The sequence below is a fragment of the Perissodus microlepis genome, chromosome 1 (genome assembly GCF_051167445.1).
Source record: "Perissodus microlepis isolate ML-2025 ecotype Zambia chromosome 1, ASM5116744v1, whole genome shotgun sequence".
Taxonomy (NCBI): Eukaryota; Metazoa; Chordata; class Actinopteri; order Cichliformes; family Cichlidae; genus Perissodus; species Perissodus microlepis.
In genome coordinates, this window is record NC_140461.1 from 9475903 (window position 1) to 9490372 (window position 14470).

The 14470-nt window shown below is 39.0% G+C and overlaps 1 protein-coding gene and 1 long non-coding RNA gene across 2 annotated transcripts; both read right to left on the reverse strand.

Moving 5' to 3' along the window:
- Positions 1–1398: 1398 nt before the first annotated feature.
- Positions 1399–2094, reverse strand: LOC146393294 (uncharacterized). The gene is made up of 3 exons (XR_014799952.1): positions 1815–2094; positions 1687–1724; positions 1399–1534 (listed from the first exon to the last, which is right to left on the reverse strand). It is a non-coding gene; the product is annotated as an uncharacterized LOC146393294 (long non-coding RNA).
- Positions 2095–3705: 1611 nt separating this feature from the next.
- On the reverse strand, positions 3706–14461 carry LOC146393295 (retinoblastoma-like protein 2). Its single transcript, XM_084929250.1, has 15 exons — positions 13614–14461; positions 11468–11614; positions 10329–10456; positions 9757–9863; positions 9483–9586; positions 9159–9296; positions 8895–9059; positions 8698–8755; positions 8488–8597; positions 8232–8408; positions 7111–7182; positions 6744–6804; positions 6094–6254; positions 5819–5983; positions 3706–5638 (listed from the first exon to the last, which is right to left on the reverse strand). The coding sequence occupies exons 3-15, from the start codon at positions 10400–10402 to the stop codon at positions 5438–5440; spliced, it is 1593 nt and encodes a 530-aa protein (XP_084785376.1). The 5' UTR covers positions 10403–10456; positions 11468–11614; positions 13614–14461; the 3' UTR covers positions 3706–5437.
- Positions 14462–14470: the final 9 nt, after the last annotated feature.

Below are 14470 nucleotides of genomic sequence, written 5' to 3' on the forward strand. Positions count from 1 at the left end.
ACTCATGAACATAAATTCAGTGCACATAGTATACTAAACCGAGTAATGATTAATATAACTTTCATCTTGGGTTTGCTTCACTTGGTGTGGCCTTGAGCTTTTTTATAGTCATGGCACAGTGGAAAAATGTAATGGCTTGCTATTCTGCATGTCCTTCAAATAAAATATTTCCATAATGGATTCTCATTGGTAGATATATATACATAGACTGCACCATAAGCTTTGCCCTCTTTGTATCTTTCACAAGAGAGTTAATCAAAAACTCTGCTTGATCTCACAGCCCCTGGAAAGCAACAGCAAATGGCTGTTGAGAAGTATTAATATAATAATCAAGCGTTTCAGGTTGCTCTTAATTCAATTGTCTCTCTTAACATTTCCCAGCTATGTCAATCAATGTGCCTGCCTTGTCTTTAAAGCAACAGAGGAGTTATCCATTCCGGCACCATTAAAACATCAATGTCTCATTTCTGCTAAATGGCAGAGGAAAGATAATTGGCATGTGTGCATGCATATTAATTAACTGATAATGAGACGATAAGGCCCCCTCTTTATCTGCAGGTGTGGAGCCACTAATCAATTGGCAGTGAAATGGGGTAAAAATGCGCTTCTTTTATCCCACTACTGAAATTAAAAACCTATTTAGTACCACGTTTTCCAACAAAGTGCTTTTCATTTATCTTCTCCGGCACATTATTCAATCACACTTTCCATTTGTATAATGGTAATATTTTCATGTAATTTCCCACTGCCTCTGAGATGGGTATTTTTGATATGGCTTTGTAAAATGGCTATTCCATTCCAGCTCCATTCACTGGTAATAAACTTACAACCTATATTTCAGATTAAATGTCTTCAGCAAATGGAACCAGCCTCAGACGTCTCACAGCAGCGGGGGAAGATCGCTCCTGCTCCCTGGTGGCGGCAAAGGGAACTGTTTCCCCTTTCTCTATGCCCCCTGGTGGCAAGGAACAAAGTTCTGGAAGGTCTTCTCAATCCAGCTCTTGGCAGCAGTTTGTTATTTGTTGTATAAAGACTGTCCAAATGAACACCAGGAGCAGCCCTCTCATATGCAGAGCATCCCATCTAGCTGAGAGCTGCAAGGTACACAGAGCTAGCACATAAGTTGACTGTCTTAAAGACTTGCTGCTTTAGCCTACAGCAGTATTGGAAGCATTTAAAAGAGAGTGTTGTAACTATCAGCTCTGACCAGAGGTGTGTGAGTGCAAGTAAAGAGGAGGAGGAGAAGAGAATGAAAATAAATGATTGTGAAAAAACAAAGCAAGGTACGCCGCAGGAAACGACGCCTAAAAAAGAACATAAAGGCAACAGAGGTTCAAGACAACACAATGTAATACTCCAAACGATATATTTATCACAAAATAGTTTCTAGACTTTGACAATAGGAGTCGGATTTCTACAGAAGTGTGCGTATTTGATTATGTGTGCCTGGCCCAGATGACAGACGTTGATGGACAGTAGTGCAGCGTCGCCTCATCCTGCTTACAGGTCCTCCTTCACCCTCGGACAGGCCAATCTGTGCACACAGCAACACAGACACCACAGAACCCTTCTCAGTCACCATGCAGCCCATTTGTCACGTCAAACTGCTTCAGAAAGACACGGCGGTCAAGTTACAGAGGTAATTGTATCAAAGTGACCCCTATGCAATGGTCATAAATTGCTTACTTTACAGAGAGGTGCTGTATCCTTGTTCATTGATAGAACTAAAAGGAGAATGAAAGGACATAGTCAGGTAATAACTAAAAATCTTAAAGGCAGATTATGAATAACATTTAAAGAAAAAATGGTCTTACAAGAAGAAGAGTTAGGTTCGGTGTAAAGGTGGCGCTCAGCTGGAACTCTTCGTTTTTTCATCTTTTTCTTTTGTTCCATTCGTTTCCTCTGCAGGCGCCTGCTTGGTGGAAGTGGCAGTTTTCGGCCTGTCCTCTGGCTTTTCAGAAGGGTCAACCACTGTGGCCCCCCTACTTGTGTTGCAGCCCATGATTTTTCAAAATTTGAAAATGTGCAGCGTGTCGTTCAACTGATGGTTGTCCACAGGAGTATGAAGTGTCAAAATCCTGGTCGTCACCTTAAAACTTGTGTGTTGTGGGCTCAGGTGCATTTGTTCTCCATGGCAACTATATGACTTCCTGTTGTGTTAACTTTGTTAACTTGACAGCCTATTGGTTTATTTTACAGTCCTTTGTCTGTTGTATCACATTGCCTTTTTGCAAATACATCCCTAAGCGACATTGGTTGAGAATTAGCTCTGAAGCAAAACATGGTTACTGATAAACACTGAAGTGGGCTGTGTGTCAATCACAGAGTAGCTATGGTTACTGACTTTTCCACAGTGGAAAAATTTGTGTTTTGATTCCCTTGGAGGAGTGAGTTTCATCCATCGTCATTTCACAAAATCCAATTTACATCAAACTTTATAGAGCAGAAAGAAACAGGTGTAAAAGTCAACAACTTGTGATCAGAAAAGTTGGAATTTAAAAAAATCTATTTTTTTTTTTAGATATTGGATCTATACATGACATGTTTCTGAATTATCTTTTTGTGAAGTGTCTTTCAAAATCTTTGAAAATTGGTTTAATTTACAGGTTAAAGTGGTTAATTTGCATTGTTGTAAAGTTTACAGTATTGTGATATGCTGGATGGTGCAGAGCAGGCTGTGGTGTGCACGGTCACTGGGAAGTTAAGAGTGTCAAGGGTGGCCGACATTAAATTAAATTTAAGGGGATGATGCTGTTTAGATTCATTCACTGAATTTGACCTTATATTCTAGCTTTATTGTTTCTAGGGGTTTGCTCATATCTTTCTATATTCAACTGCCTAAATCCACAAAGACCAGTAAGCAACTGGTCATATTCTGGACACAAAGTAAACTCTACTGGAGCTAACAACAGGAATTCTTACGTGACGTATTTCTAAGTTATTCCATCGCTGAAGTGCTACAGCTGAGGGTTACCCCACCTTTGAAATCGCACGTTAACCCTCGATGTAACACAACATAACAAAAAGGAAAGAGGCAGTATATTGTGGTGCTATTCAGGAATAGCACAAATTAGTTACCAATTAAATTTTTCAAGGAGGCAGATTAAATTAGCAAAATAAAACTACAAAACTCATACAAAAAGAAATCACCACAAATAGAACTGCGGCTGAACTGAAATTTGAAAAATTCTATAGAAATAGAAAGGCATCTGTTCCATTGCCAAACCCTAGTTTTTTACATGATGTTGCACTGGTTGGCAGTGTTTCTTGGAGGTTTCTGGTCCTCACTTGGTTGCAAAGAAGGCGCTGCACTGAACTGGTTGGGAAATAGACATTTTTCCTAGCAACAGGTAGTTGACAGGATGTCACTGACTAATCTGTAGGCCTGCATGACTGGGATATTAGCAATCATTTTCCCAGCGACTGCCACTAACCTCCAACCATTCGCAATCAGCTGAGGACTGCTCATTTTCCCCCTTCATGATGGGTTGTTTGCTGGGGGGTTCACTTGATCCCACATTATTAATTGTCATCAAGGTAAAATCTTGTGGTTAGTGGTCACGTGTCTTCAAAAGCTCGGTAATACCTCCTTATTGTTAAACTTAGATTTAAAGAAACTTTGTTGCATCAGCAAATGATAATGAAGCCAACTTCTGTCAACTGACACATGTATCATTCTGCGCAATAAATCTCAAAGCAAAACACTTTTCTGTTTGGAAAAGAGCTTTAATAAAATCACCGTGCAGTTTTTGATTGATGTCCTGTTGAATCAGCTGTGATACTCAGTCTGTAATAAACGGTGGCTGAAACTGCTGACAGGATTTTTAAAGATTTATTGAGACTGAATTTGTTTTAGCTTCTACATTTATGTTGACCAGTGCAAGTTTCTGCTACTGTAACAGCACTTTTCATTTATTATTTTTGCAAAAGTCTTACTTTAGTTTATCCTCAATAGTTTTGCGATAAGTTGAATGTAAAAACAACTTTAAATTAATTTAGAGTGGTATGCATCAAACCCCTAGTATCACCAATATGCAGTCAGAATCAAATCACTTCAAACTTCAGTATTCATGCAGGTCATAGACAGGAGTTAATGTTAGTATGTACACTCAAAATTCCAAAAGTAAGTCAAACATAAAAAACAGATCAGTCTAGTGAGAACAAATGAGTACATCCTCAAATTAATCACACAGAGCCTTCAAATATGGTGTCAGTTATTAGACTCTTCTTAGAGAGTAAAAAGTCTCATTTTAACCTCAGACATTCAGGGTTTGGTGTTCCCCAGTTAATTTAAAATCAATAATTCTGCAAATCATTTAAAAAAAAATCTTGTTGCTAAATTTAGCTAAATTAAAAAAATATATAGCTGCCAAATTGTCCATAATGGGTTGTCTCAGCAAATTATGCAAGTCTCCAAAGACCCCAAGCTTTCATCAGAGGATCTGCGGTCAACTCTTTGTGTTGTAGACAGTGCAAAAACTTGACCTGCATAACAGGAATCCCCAAAACAGCAAAGCTGTAGTTTTATAGTTAACATAAAGGCAAAGACCAAGGCTACTAAGGCACATCTAACACAGCCATTATAAGAGTACATGTGTGGATATATTATGGTTATGGGAATGCTTTGCTGCCTCTGGGACCTGGCAATTTGCAGTCATACAACTATGAAGTGAGAATGAAATTTAAAATATGCTTTAAGATAACCTTGAGTTGAAATCTTTCAACAGGACAGTGATGAGCATGCTGGGAAATCCACCAAAAATTGAGTTTAAAAAGTTCATTGAAACATTTAAAATAAATAAAACATTTTGCATACATGTAAAGGTACCATGTTATTATTATTATGTGAGATTTAAGTCATTAAGATAACGAACTATAATTATATAAATGTAGTCTAATTATGCAAAAATGACTAAATCAAAATTTTGTTTCGTTACATTAGCTTCAGAGGCCTAAGTTACACTTTTTTTTAAACAGAATTGTTAAATTTGTGCAGAAAAAAAACCATTTTTTGCCCAAATGTCTATTGGATACATTTATGTTTTCATATTACTGTAAATATTAATTCCTGTGGATGCGGACAAACACTAACTAATCTGCCTTTTAGTGCTAAAGTCCTGTCTCAGTCCTTTTTTTATCTAAGAAAAACTCACTGGGCACTTTGCAGCCTTGTCTTTCTTTAAATTCATACAATATCATGAAGGACACTTCCATCAGGCAGCAACCCAGGATGACCAGTCTTCTATTACTGTGCTGGGGATAAAGTGGCTTATTCACAGACCTTCACACATGACTTATGGTATCAGAAAAAATGGTTCCAAACAAAAGAGCCAAGCAACGGAAATTTAGTCCTTTGAGCTGACAGAGAATTTGTCAAAAAGTAAATGTGTGCTTTACTTCCATCAGAGTGGAGGTTAGGCCTGTTAGCTGGAATAAGCTAGACCTGGTCCTGGTTCATTCTTGTAATGCGATCATTGAACACATTTCTCAGTCGTCTCTGCCAGGCTGACTGCCCATCCAAACGAAGCCTCTTGGCTGAGGATCCATCTCCTTCCTCATCTCTATCCAGTGATACCGCGTGGCATCGCATGTTTGGTGACCTGCCCGTTTTGATCATGTTGTTGATCTCACGCAGAAGCTGTGAAAATAAAGGAAAATAATATTCTACTGTGTGCGAGCAAAGTCAACCATTTTTATTCACCAAATCATTTCCAAAATAGGAATGTAGAATGTATTCAGCCTAGATTGTACCCCAACACACAAAACTTTACATTTTTTAAGACGATCATGTGAAAACGAAAACACTATATCCACACACCTCTGGAGGACTTGAGTTGAAGTAGTAGCAGAGCCCAGTTCTGTGCGGGGAAGGGGTTTCTGTGTTGTATGGTGAAATGGAGATGGACGGGCTGTTGGACAGCTGATAACAGCGAGGAGATGCTTTCCACTGTCGAGGGTATGGAGACAAAGGAGGGGTGTCTCGCTGGACAAGAAATGAAGTGTAAGCATTACATGGAAAATAAACATTTCCCATTTTTCTGAGTTCTTAGTTATGTGACATCAGCTCAGAAAAAAGAAGAAATGTTCACTTACTAATGAGGTTTGAGCAAACTGTTTGGCAAAATGCTGCATCTTTGTCGTGTAGACCTGGTTGTAAAAATGGATGAGATTGCCCCGCTCCTCCTGCCCAGGTCTTGGATAATGTGTTGATGGTGTGTTGGGGGTTAGGATAGTGCTGCTGTGCTTTCCATTATCTATAATCAACAATATAATAAAAAGTTACTTATCACTATGGAACTACTCTTGGATAATGGATATAATGCAGGTAAAATGTTGTAAGTGAATCATTTGGTAACTTGATGGGTGTCATTTTTCTTGTGCAATGAGGCATTGCTATGAGTTCTACCTCTGTATAGTACTTTATTTGGATTTAACACAACACATGCTGCATTCGTTTTCTTTAACTCTACCACCACCAGTGCCACTGTTTCCGAGCCACATAGCCAGCTAACAATACATGCGCATTTCATTGCCCACAGTGGATTGCAAGCATGTGAGCATGCATTACACATATAAAGCTACGATGGCAGTGAGGGCAATGTGTAGTCCCATTTTCAATACTTATTGGGACGCATTATGTACATTACTGTAACTACAAGGCTATTTTGTAAGTGTGTTTTTTAAAACAGGTGTTCCATAATATTTAAAATATATGACTTTTTTTTATTTAAAAGCTTTCTTACTGATTTTTTTAATGGTAGAATTTTCCTCCATCCTTTCTGAAATCAGCACGTTTTTGCAGACCTGCAGATAGAAACGGTAAATGCTGAAACAAGTGCTTTGAGTTGCTACTGTCAACCTGCTAACCTCCTTGCAAGACTGAAATGCTCATGTAAAGCAGGTATAATGATATTGTCACAGTTATTTAAAAAATGTACCTGTTAACATTAAAACATTTGATGATAAACACAAAACAGAATGTCGCTAAAACTGATGGAATCTTGGAATAAGTGGGCCCAGCTGATACACGTTTCAACCTGTATCGCTATATTTTGTTAATTCACAGCTGTATGCTAAAGAAAAATAAAAACCAAAAATAAAGAAACTTACACTTTTGTTGGCACGTGGCTGTGACTTGTAGCATTTCATTATCTGTTTGAAGGGTATCTCCATCTTGGTAATCTGTAGAGGCAAATGCCACCACTTAACTGCTGCGTATGTGTTTTCCAATGAAGTCCATGCATTACCAACATGGATTCTTTTTAGGATTACAAATACAGTTTTCCTTTAATTGTCATTAAAGTCAGTGAAAAGCGATAAAAACTCAGAACATTAATAAAAAGGCTTTTTCAGCTGTCAAGTGCCCTCACAACAGTCTTTCATTTTATTTAAACACCAAGTAGTTCTTTTCCATAAAACTGTAAATCTGTAAACCTCCCTGAAGGTTTTGCTTCTCCGTGGTCAGGGTGGACTCAATTTGGGGCAGGTGTCCAACATCAGAGGTCTAAGAAGTCTGGCCATTCTGATTTACTGTGGCTTTGACTTACTGCACTGTCTCTCTGTTTGCTGTTCTCCCTACCTACATCTTGCTGGTACTGCATTAGTCATCATCTGCAAGATGCTGGTATATCTTAGCCCACCCTGAACATTTAAATGTATTCCCCACTCCCTAAGAATGAGGTAACTTGTTAACCTAAAAACAATGTTATGTATGGTAATACATAACATTGAGTAACCTGTTATGTACCATATGTAACAGTTTACTCAAATCCAGGGTTTCTGTTTCAAAGGAAGGGATACAAGCTAAAAGAATCTGACCTTTTGTACCAATGAACCTCACTGTGTGTGAGATTGTGTTACTAAATCACAAATAACTGTAATTTTTAACACATACCACATCAAACTCTGACATTACTATACTATTCCTCCTTGTTTGATGATTGAAATTTCACTTGGGTGTTGTAAATATTCATGTAGGTTAATTCAACTTTATTTTATTTTATTTAAATAGCACGACATTCCAACAGCAGTTGCCTCAAGGTGTTTAAAATAGGTGTGAAAGTCTTACTAAGACTAAGACAACATGTCATGTTGTAAGAATAAGTGGAACCTGGTCAACTGGATTAGTCTTTGGAAAACTTCTCAGTCCTTTTGAACCATCTCTTTCACTAATAATAGCCTCTAGACAACAGAGACACTTCAGATATTATAAAGATACTATTAAAACCCACCTTAGCTATGATGTAGATAGCACACATGAGCAGTTGGTCCAGGTGACGGTCTACCATTAGACAAGAGCAGTGGACCAGGGAATACTCAAAGCAGGTCCAGATCTTTAATCGCAGATCATCAGATATTTCCAGCGTGGAACACAGCTCCCTCAGACGCTTGGCCATCAAGCTGTAAACCTGAGATAAAGACAGACATGACCACACTAAACATGCCATATAACAACAATGGTAACTGGACCCATGATATAGAACTGACCTTCCGAGCAAACAGATGGAGGGAGCTGCTTCTCTCTTGTCTGTTTATAGCTGATGGGGAACACTGCTGCTCTGTCCTGGCTGAGTGGTTCATCCCCAAACTGACATCCACTGGCAAAAATAGTTTACCACTCAATCTATAATAATAGTGTAAACAGTTTGCAGGGAATGGTTTTATTTAAAATGAGTCTTTAGTGCACTGTGTTAATACCTCTCGGCACACCTGGATCCGTTTGCATTGGACCTTCGAGCCTATTTGGATGCATTACCTACATTTGACACAAGGCAAAACTCTCATTAAAACCCGAACTGTTCAAAGAAAAATTAAACTGCTTTGGATATGTTATAAAATTTCCAAATATTGATAATTTATGATGTCAGGCAAAGAGTATTTGTGTTATTCCAAACCTGTTGGCAGGTGGGCATATGGCCCTCGTTGGGTGTGATTTCATCCCACAGTGGTGAGTCGCTGATCCAAGCCAAGTTCTCCAAAACCTTTTCTTCCACTTGGATGAGGTGTGTGACCACATAGTGAGGCAAGCCTGACCCAACCCGCCAAACAGGCTCGATCACCTGTGAGAACAAAGAAAAACAAAAGAGGGAGCATTCAAATCACAGACTAAATGTTACTGTATCACTAAGTGTACAGTATAGGGCAAAAAAAAAAAATACCTTCCAAAAGTGGTATGGTGCCAGTTTGAGGATCTGAAGCAGCAGCGGGAAGTCACATGGTAAGCTGTTTGAGGTTACAGCGATCTCCAAGCAACAGGCCACCAGACAGCGCTGGAAAAGATCATGCTCCAAGATGCCCTGCATCAAACACACCTGTTTTACATGCATTACAAGCACCAGCTGCTTTACTTCAAAGATGACTCAAAATAAATAAAATACATAAGTTATGAGATCACAGGTGCTGTGAGACATTTATCTGTGACTGCTCAGTTAATATGGTCAAAGCTCAGTTCCATCTTTGGCCACCAGATGGCGTGCACTTACTGAGATGTCACTGAAGCCCAGCCTTTTCCTCTCTTGACTGATCAGGTTCTCCAAGATTCTGTGATACCAAACCCCTGCCTCGTAGCAGCACTTTGCTGCCAACTCTGTGAACAATATTAGATAGATTATTTTTGGCACGTATCAACAACACGGGCTTTATTCCAGAATTTCACACCTGCTATCAAAAGACAGCCTGCTCTCTAATCATAAGAATTTCTGCTATCAACCAGATACACGCTGAAGGCCACATTCCAATGTAAAATCATCACTATACCTTTGGTCTTCTCATTTCCCTCGTCGTCCCTGTAATGCTGTAGAAACATTTGCAGCATGCATTTCAGTCTTGTTTGAATCGCCTCAGTCGAATCTCTGGAGCAAGCCCTGAATCCAAGGCATCGTCACAGAAATTTGAGCAGCACAAAAGGAAATGGAAAATGTAATTCAACAATATTCTGCCATTGGCATAAAGTGGAGGTGTAAGTTCTAAACTGTAAATGAAATGCCACACGTGTGTTTTTTAAAGCTCTTGCTTACAACAGTAGAAACTATATTAAAGAATTCCCAGTACAGAAACTTTATCAGCTCTGTGTGTTTACACATTATTGATCTTGACCACACCCTCAGTGCCTTTTAGCAAAACACCAGACGTTAACTACACTATGTAGCTGTTAAATTGATCTAGCCACATTTGTACAGCGTGTGAGGCAGGCTGATGAAAGATCCGAGGCGTGTTGCGCTTTATTGCAGCTATTACTGCTGTGAGTATCAGTATCAGGTTGACGTACACACAGCCTACGCAGATAAACACTGTGTGAGTCAGTAATGCTTTGTAACTGCAGGGCTAACCTCAACATTGCGATCAGACAGTCACTAGGACCAAACCTTGGCTTTCCCACAATCCCCTGTGGCACAGTTGCCATGGTGACCTCCTCACTCACACAGGATGAGAGTCAGAGCAGGAATCAAATGGACACCTAAACATGGAGTGAAAAAATACACATTTTGTTTACAAACTAGAGGTAACTTTGCATGATTCATAATTGAAAATATTAGCTTGTACGAGGACTTGGTGCATTCACTGTCAGTAGGACCTGAGGCATAGGCAGACTAAGCAGCTGCTTATCACACCCCAGATAACTGCATCATCATCAGTGTCAACTACTGATTTAATCATTTTCATTCTAAATGGCTCAACTTGGTTCTCTATTGGACAGTGTGCTGGCAGACCATAGCGAGCTGCAGTGAGTGTGTTTTGCCACAGGGAGGCAGTGTCCAACATTTGTGGTACAATCAATCTGTGTGCTACTCTTGCTTGCGCTGTTGTTGGTCTGTGCTAGTCACGATGTTATAACATACAAAGTACTGTAGGAAAACCAAGTGTTAGAAATAATCAAAAGCGTCCACTGCAGACCCTTGTCTGCTTTAATTCTGTATTTTTGAGCTTTGATGAATTTTGGCACTTTTACTGTTCCACTTTCACCCCCATTCTTTTCCAGTTGGCTTGTCAACCAATCAGCAATCACCCTACATCCAGTTGAGCTACTTACTATTTTAGAGGAGCATGTTTGCATAGGTTAAAGAAGAATGATAAATGTTTTTTTATGATAAATTTGTTAATACTTTTAGCTAAATTCTTTATCCATAAATGTAAGTTTACTAACAAAACACCACATTTCTGTCATTTTTTTAAGGATGTGGAAATGTACATACAATTAATATCAGACTCCACCAACAAAAAGGCTCTCAAAACAATATATGTATGTGAATTTTTGCGTGTATTCTTATAATTGTTACTTTTTTTCTTTTACCCCTGGCTTTGTGTGTTCATGTTCTGTTGATTTGTATACTTCATCTGTTCGTATGTTGTATACTCATTGTTTGTTAAATAAAGTTTTTTAAAAAAAAAAATGTTTGCATAGGTTAAAACCCCCTCACTGTAGGCAAATAACTCGAAAAATACACGCAACCTTTTGACAACGACTAACCAAAAAGCAACTGAACGGGGCTGTGGCTCAGGTGGTAGAGTGGGTCGCTACTAATTGGAAGGTCCAGGGAGGGATGTCCGGTGTTCCGGCTCCTCCTGGTCATGTGTCGAAGTATCCTTGAGAAAGATACTGAATCCCAACTTTCATCTGTTGGAGTGAGTTTGTGAGAATGTTAGATAAAAGTACGTAGGTACACATAAAAGCACTGCATGATTTTGTGTGACTGGATGAATTAGACTTTTAGTAGAAAGTGTTTTGAATGCTCAAATTAGTAAACGGTACTAAATAAGTACCAGTCCACTTACAGCTACACTGCTATAAAGCCAGCTGTTTGTTAATGGACTGCAACAATTGTGTCTCAAAAAAATAAAACCACACTTTTAAGCCTGTTAATGTATAGTGGACAAATGGTCAAGCATGGAGAATATATAGTTAATACTGACTGGTGATGGATTTTACTGGGAAGGGTGCCCAAAAGCCAGCTTATTTACAGAAACGTCAAACTATGGTCTTACACCTGGAGTTTTATATTTGCTGCTGCCTTTCTTGTTATGGATGCATTAGATGGCCTGGTGGTCTTGTTGACAGCACCACTTTCCCACTCTGTTCATTTGCCTTTAGTGACTCATGTGTACTTCCTGTTCTGAGGCAGCTGTGAATAGTCACTTTTGTTCCTGTGCACCTCACATACTGAAAACCTATGAAAAACATCTCAAACTCAGTTTCCCTGTGCAGGGCAACTGTCAATTTGGCAAGTCGTGTAACAACAGGAATATTTTAGATGCCAGAGAAGACTCATGAGGAAATAATAAGTTAAATACTGAACCATCCTTGGGTCACGTGAATAATAATGGTGGATAATATTGACTGTTAATCTCTAAAAAGTGTGTGTTTCAAAGCATGGTTCAATCATTCTGCAGATCTGCTGAGAATTGAATACTCCGTCCCCTGGCGGTAAAGTCCCCTCTTCTTTTTACAGTCTCTTTGTGTGCTACCACCAGCCTGAACGAGACTCTGTTCCTCTAACCATTCTCACATGTGCTGTTTATTACTGCCTGTGCTGAGTCAGTCTACAATGACTGCGGATGACACTGTAGGTGGATAAGAAGCAGTTTTGCTCAAAAATGTGCCATAAGGTTTTCAGAGTAGAGCACGTCACACTCAACATTACTATTGTGATTTCCTAATATTTCCTTTCATGTGGCTGTACTTTTTTCCCCACTAACAAGACAAAATCAGAACCAGAATTAGTTTTATTTCTGACCTTTTGCTTAATCTCCAACATAAGGACATTTCTATATACTTTTGTGATCATTGCAGCTGAATGGATGCCTTTTGATTCTCTGTGTTCCAGATTTGCTCACAACTTACTGTTCGTGTTGGTTGAAGCAGCAGCTGTCTGATGCGTTTTCCATGTGGAGGAAACGGATTTCACAAAGATGGTGAGGTAAAATGGCAAGAAAAACTCATCGTGCACTCCAAATTTTAGTCCAAATACTGATATCAGTCCAATCTTAAAACATCAAGTTGTGTCTCATTCTGACTGACTTCCAGCTGCTGCATCTCAGAAGAGACAAACAGGAAGTTGGAAGCATCAATATGCATGCAGCTTCTCATAAATATGAATCACACCCTATCTTGTTATCTTTAGCAGAAAGATCCTGGCAGCACGGTGTCGATTTAAAAACACCACAGATGTGTTTTCTGCATGTTTGTTTGCTGTTTTAATTTTGCTAAAAGCTGGCACAATATCTAAATCACACCCATTTCCTGTTTCCTCTGGACTGGACTCCACTCAAGTCAACTAACATGCAACTCATGCTAAGTGAAAATAGGCCTACTTTCACTTTCTAACATGTGCTAGTCCCTTAAAGAGAATTAAACTAAACATCGCCTTTATCTTGGTTTATAATCAGACTTTGTTATTCAGTGCATTAAAGCCTGCTGAAAAATAGCTATATAGATGGTTAATGTGTGCAGAGGATTCTTTTATTCTGCAGCTTTTAGGAACACTGAAGCAGATCGTGTAACTGTTGCATTTTACTCCAAATAGTCAGCTGACTTCCAGTGCAGTTTATTATCTCTGTGGAACTTTCAACGTAGCTCAAGAAAACAAAACTCATAAACCAGGATCAAAGTCACTCACCAGTGTCAGTGGCTCTTCTGGGATGGTGTTAGGTCAAACTGACAGACTTCTGCTCTTAAAAATCTCTCCTGTGTGTTTGTCTAGTAGCAGCAGAGCAATGCAGCATGATTCAGTGCAGCCAACCTGCTGCTCTGCAGGGTGAGGAAGTTCAGCCCATTGGCCTCTCACATTAGACAAGCCTCAACTTGTCATCTGGTCTGGTTGCTAAGATAAGTGCCAAACAGCAGTAGAAGCAGTTAAACAGGTCACTGAGCACCACCCTGAGGAGAAAAGAAGGACTTGCAGTGAAGAAAGGCCCTCTGCTGCAAGAGTTTGGTATGTAGCCTTGTTCATTTCCAACATTGCTGGAACAATATGGACACTAGAGTTCTGTATCTACTAACGTTTATGCAGTGTTTATGTGCAAATGGATCCATTAAATTAGCAGTGAATTGAATGTTGTTTTTTTAAAAAAACCACAAGCAAATATGTAATTGTTTTTTTAAGAAAATACTTAAGAGTGAAATAAATTATCAAGCCTCATCTAGAATATTAACAACAAAACTATGTTTTTCCTACTGCGTTATTTCAGTCACACATACTTACCTGTTGTGTCTTTGCTCTACGGCCTAACAGTTTGGGTGCTCACTGCTTCATCATTGTGTGTTACTGTGAGCTAGTGCCCTGCTGCAGTATGTGTGTAACTAAACTAATGTTGAGGCTACACAAATATATTAAATATCATTATTATTAGTATTATAAAAAAATATATATATACACACATGTGTGTTTTTGCATGTGTTGTGATGCTGAACAAAAATTTGATATATACATGTACAATTTTTTAAAGGATTCAAGACAAAGCGGTCATCTCCTTG

What these genes read in the sequence shown, in the direction of transcription:
- LOC146393295 (XM_084929250.1), bottom strand. Translation starts at nt 10,402, where the DNA reads ATGGCAACTGTGCCACAGGGGATTGTGGGAAAGCCAAGGTTTGGTCCT. An exon ending in TGTCTGATCGCAATGTTGAG is followed by an intron (nt 9,864 to 10,328) that starts GTTAGCCCTGCA and finishes CCTTGGATTCAG; the next exon opens with GGCTTGCTCCAGAGATTCGA. An exon ending in CACCATACCACTTTTGGAAG is followed by an intron (nt 9,060 to 9,158) that starts GTATTTTTTTTT and finishes TTGTTCTCACAG; the next exon opens with GTGATCGAGCCTGTTTGGCG.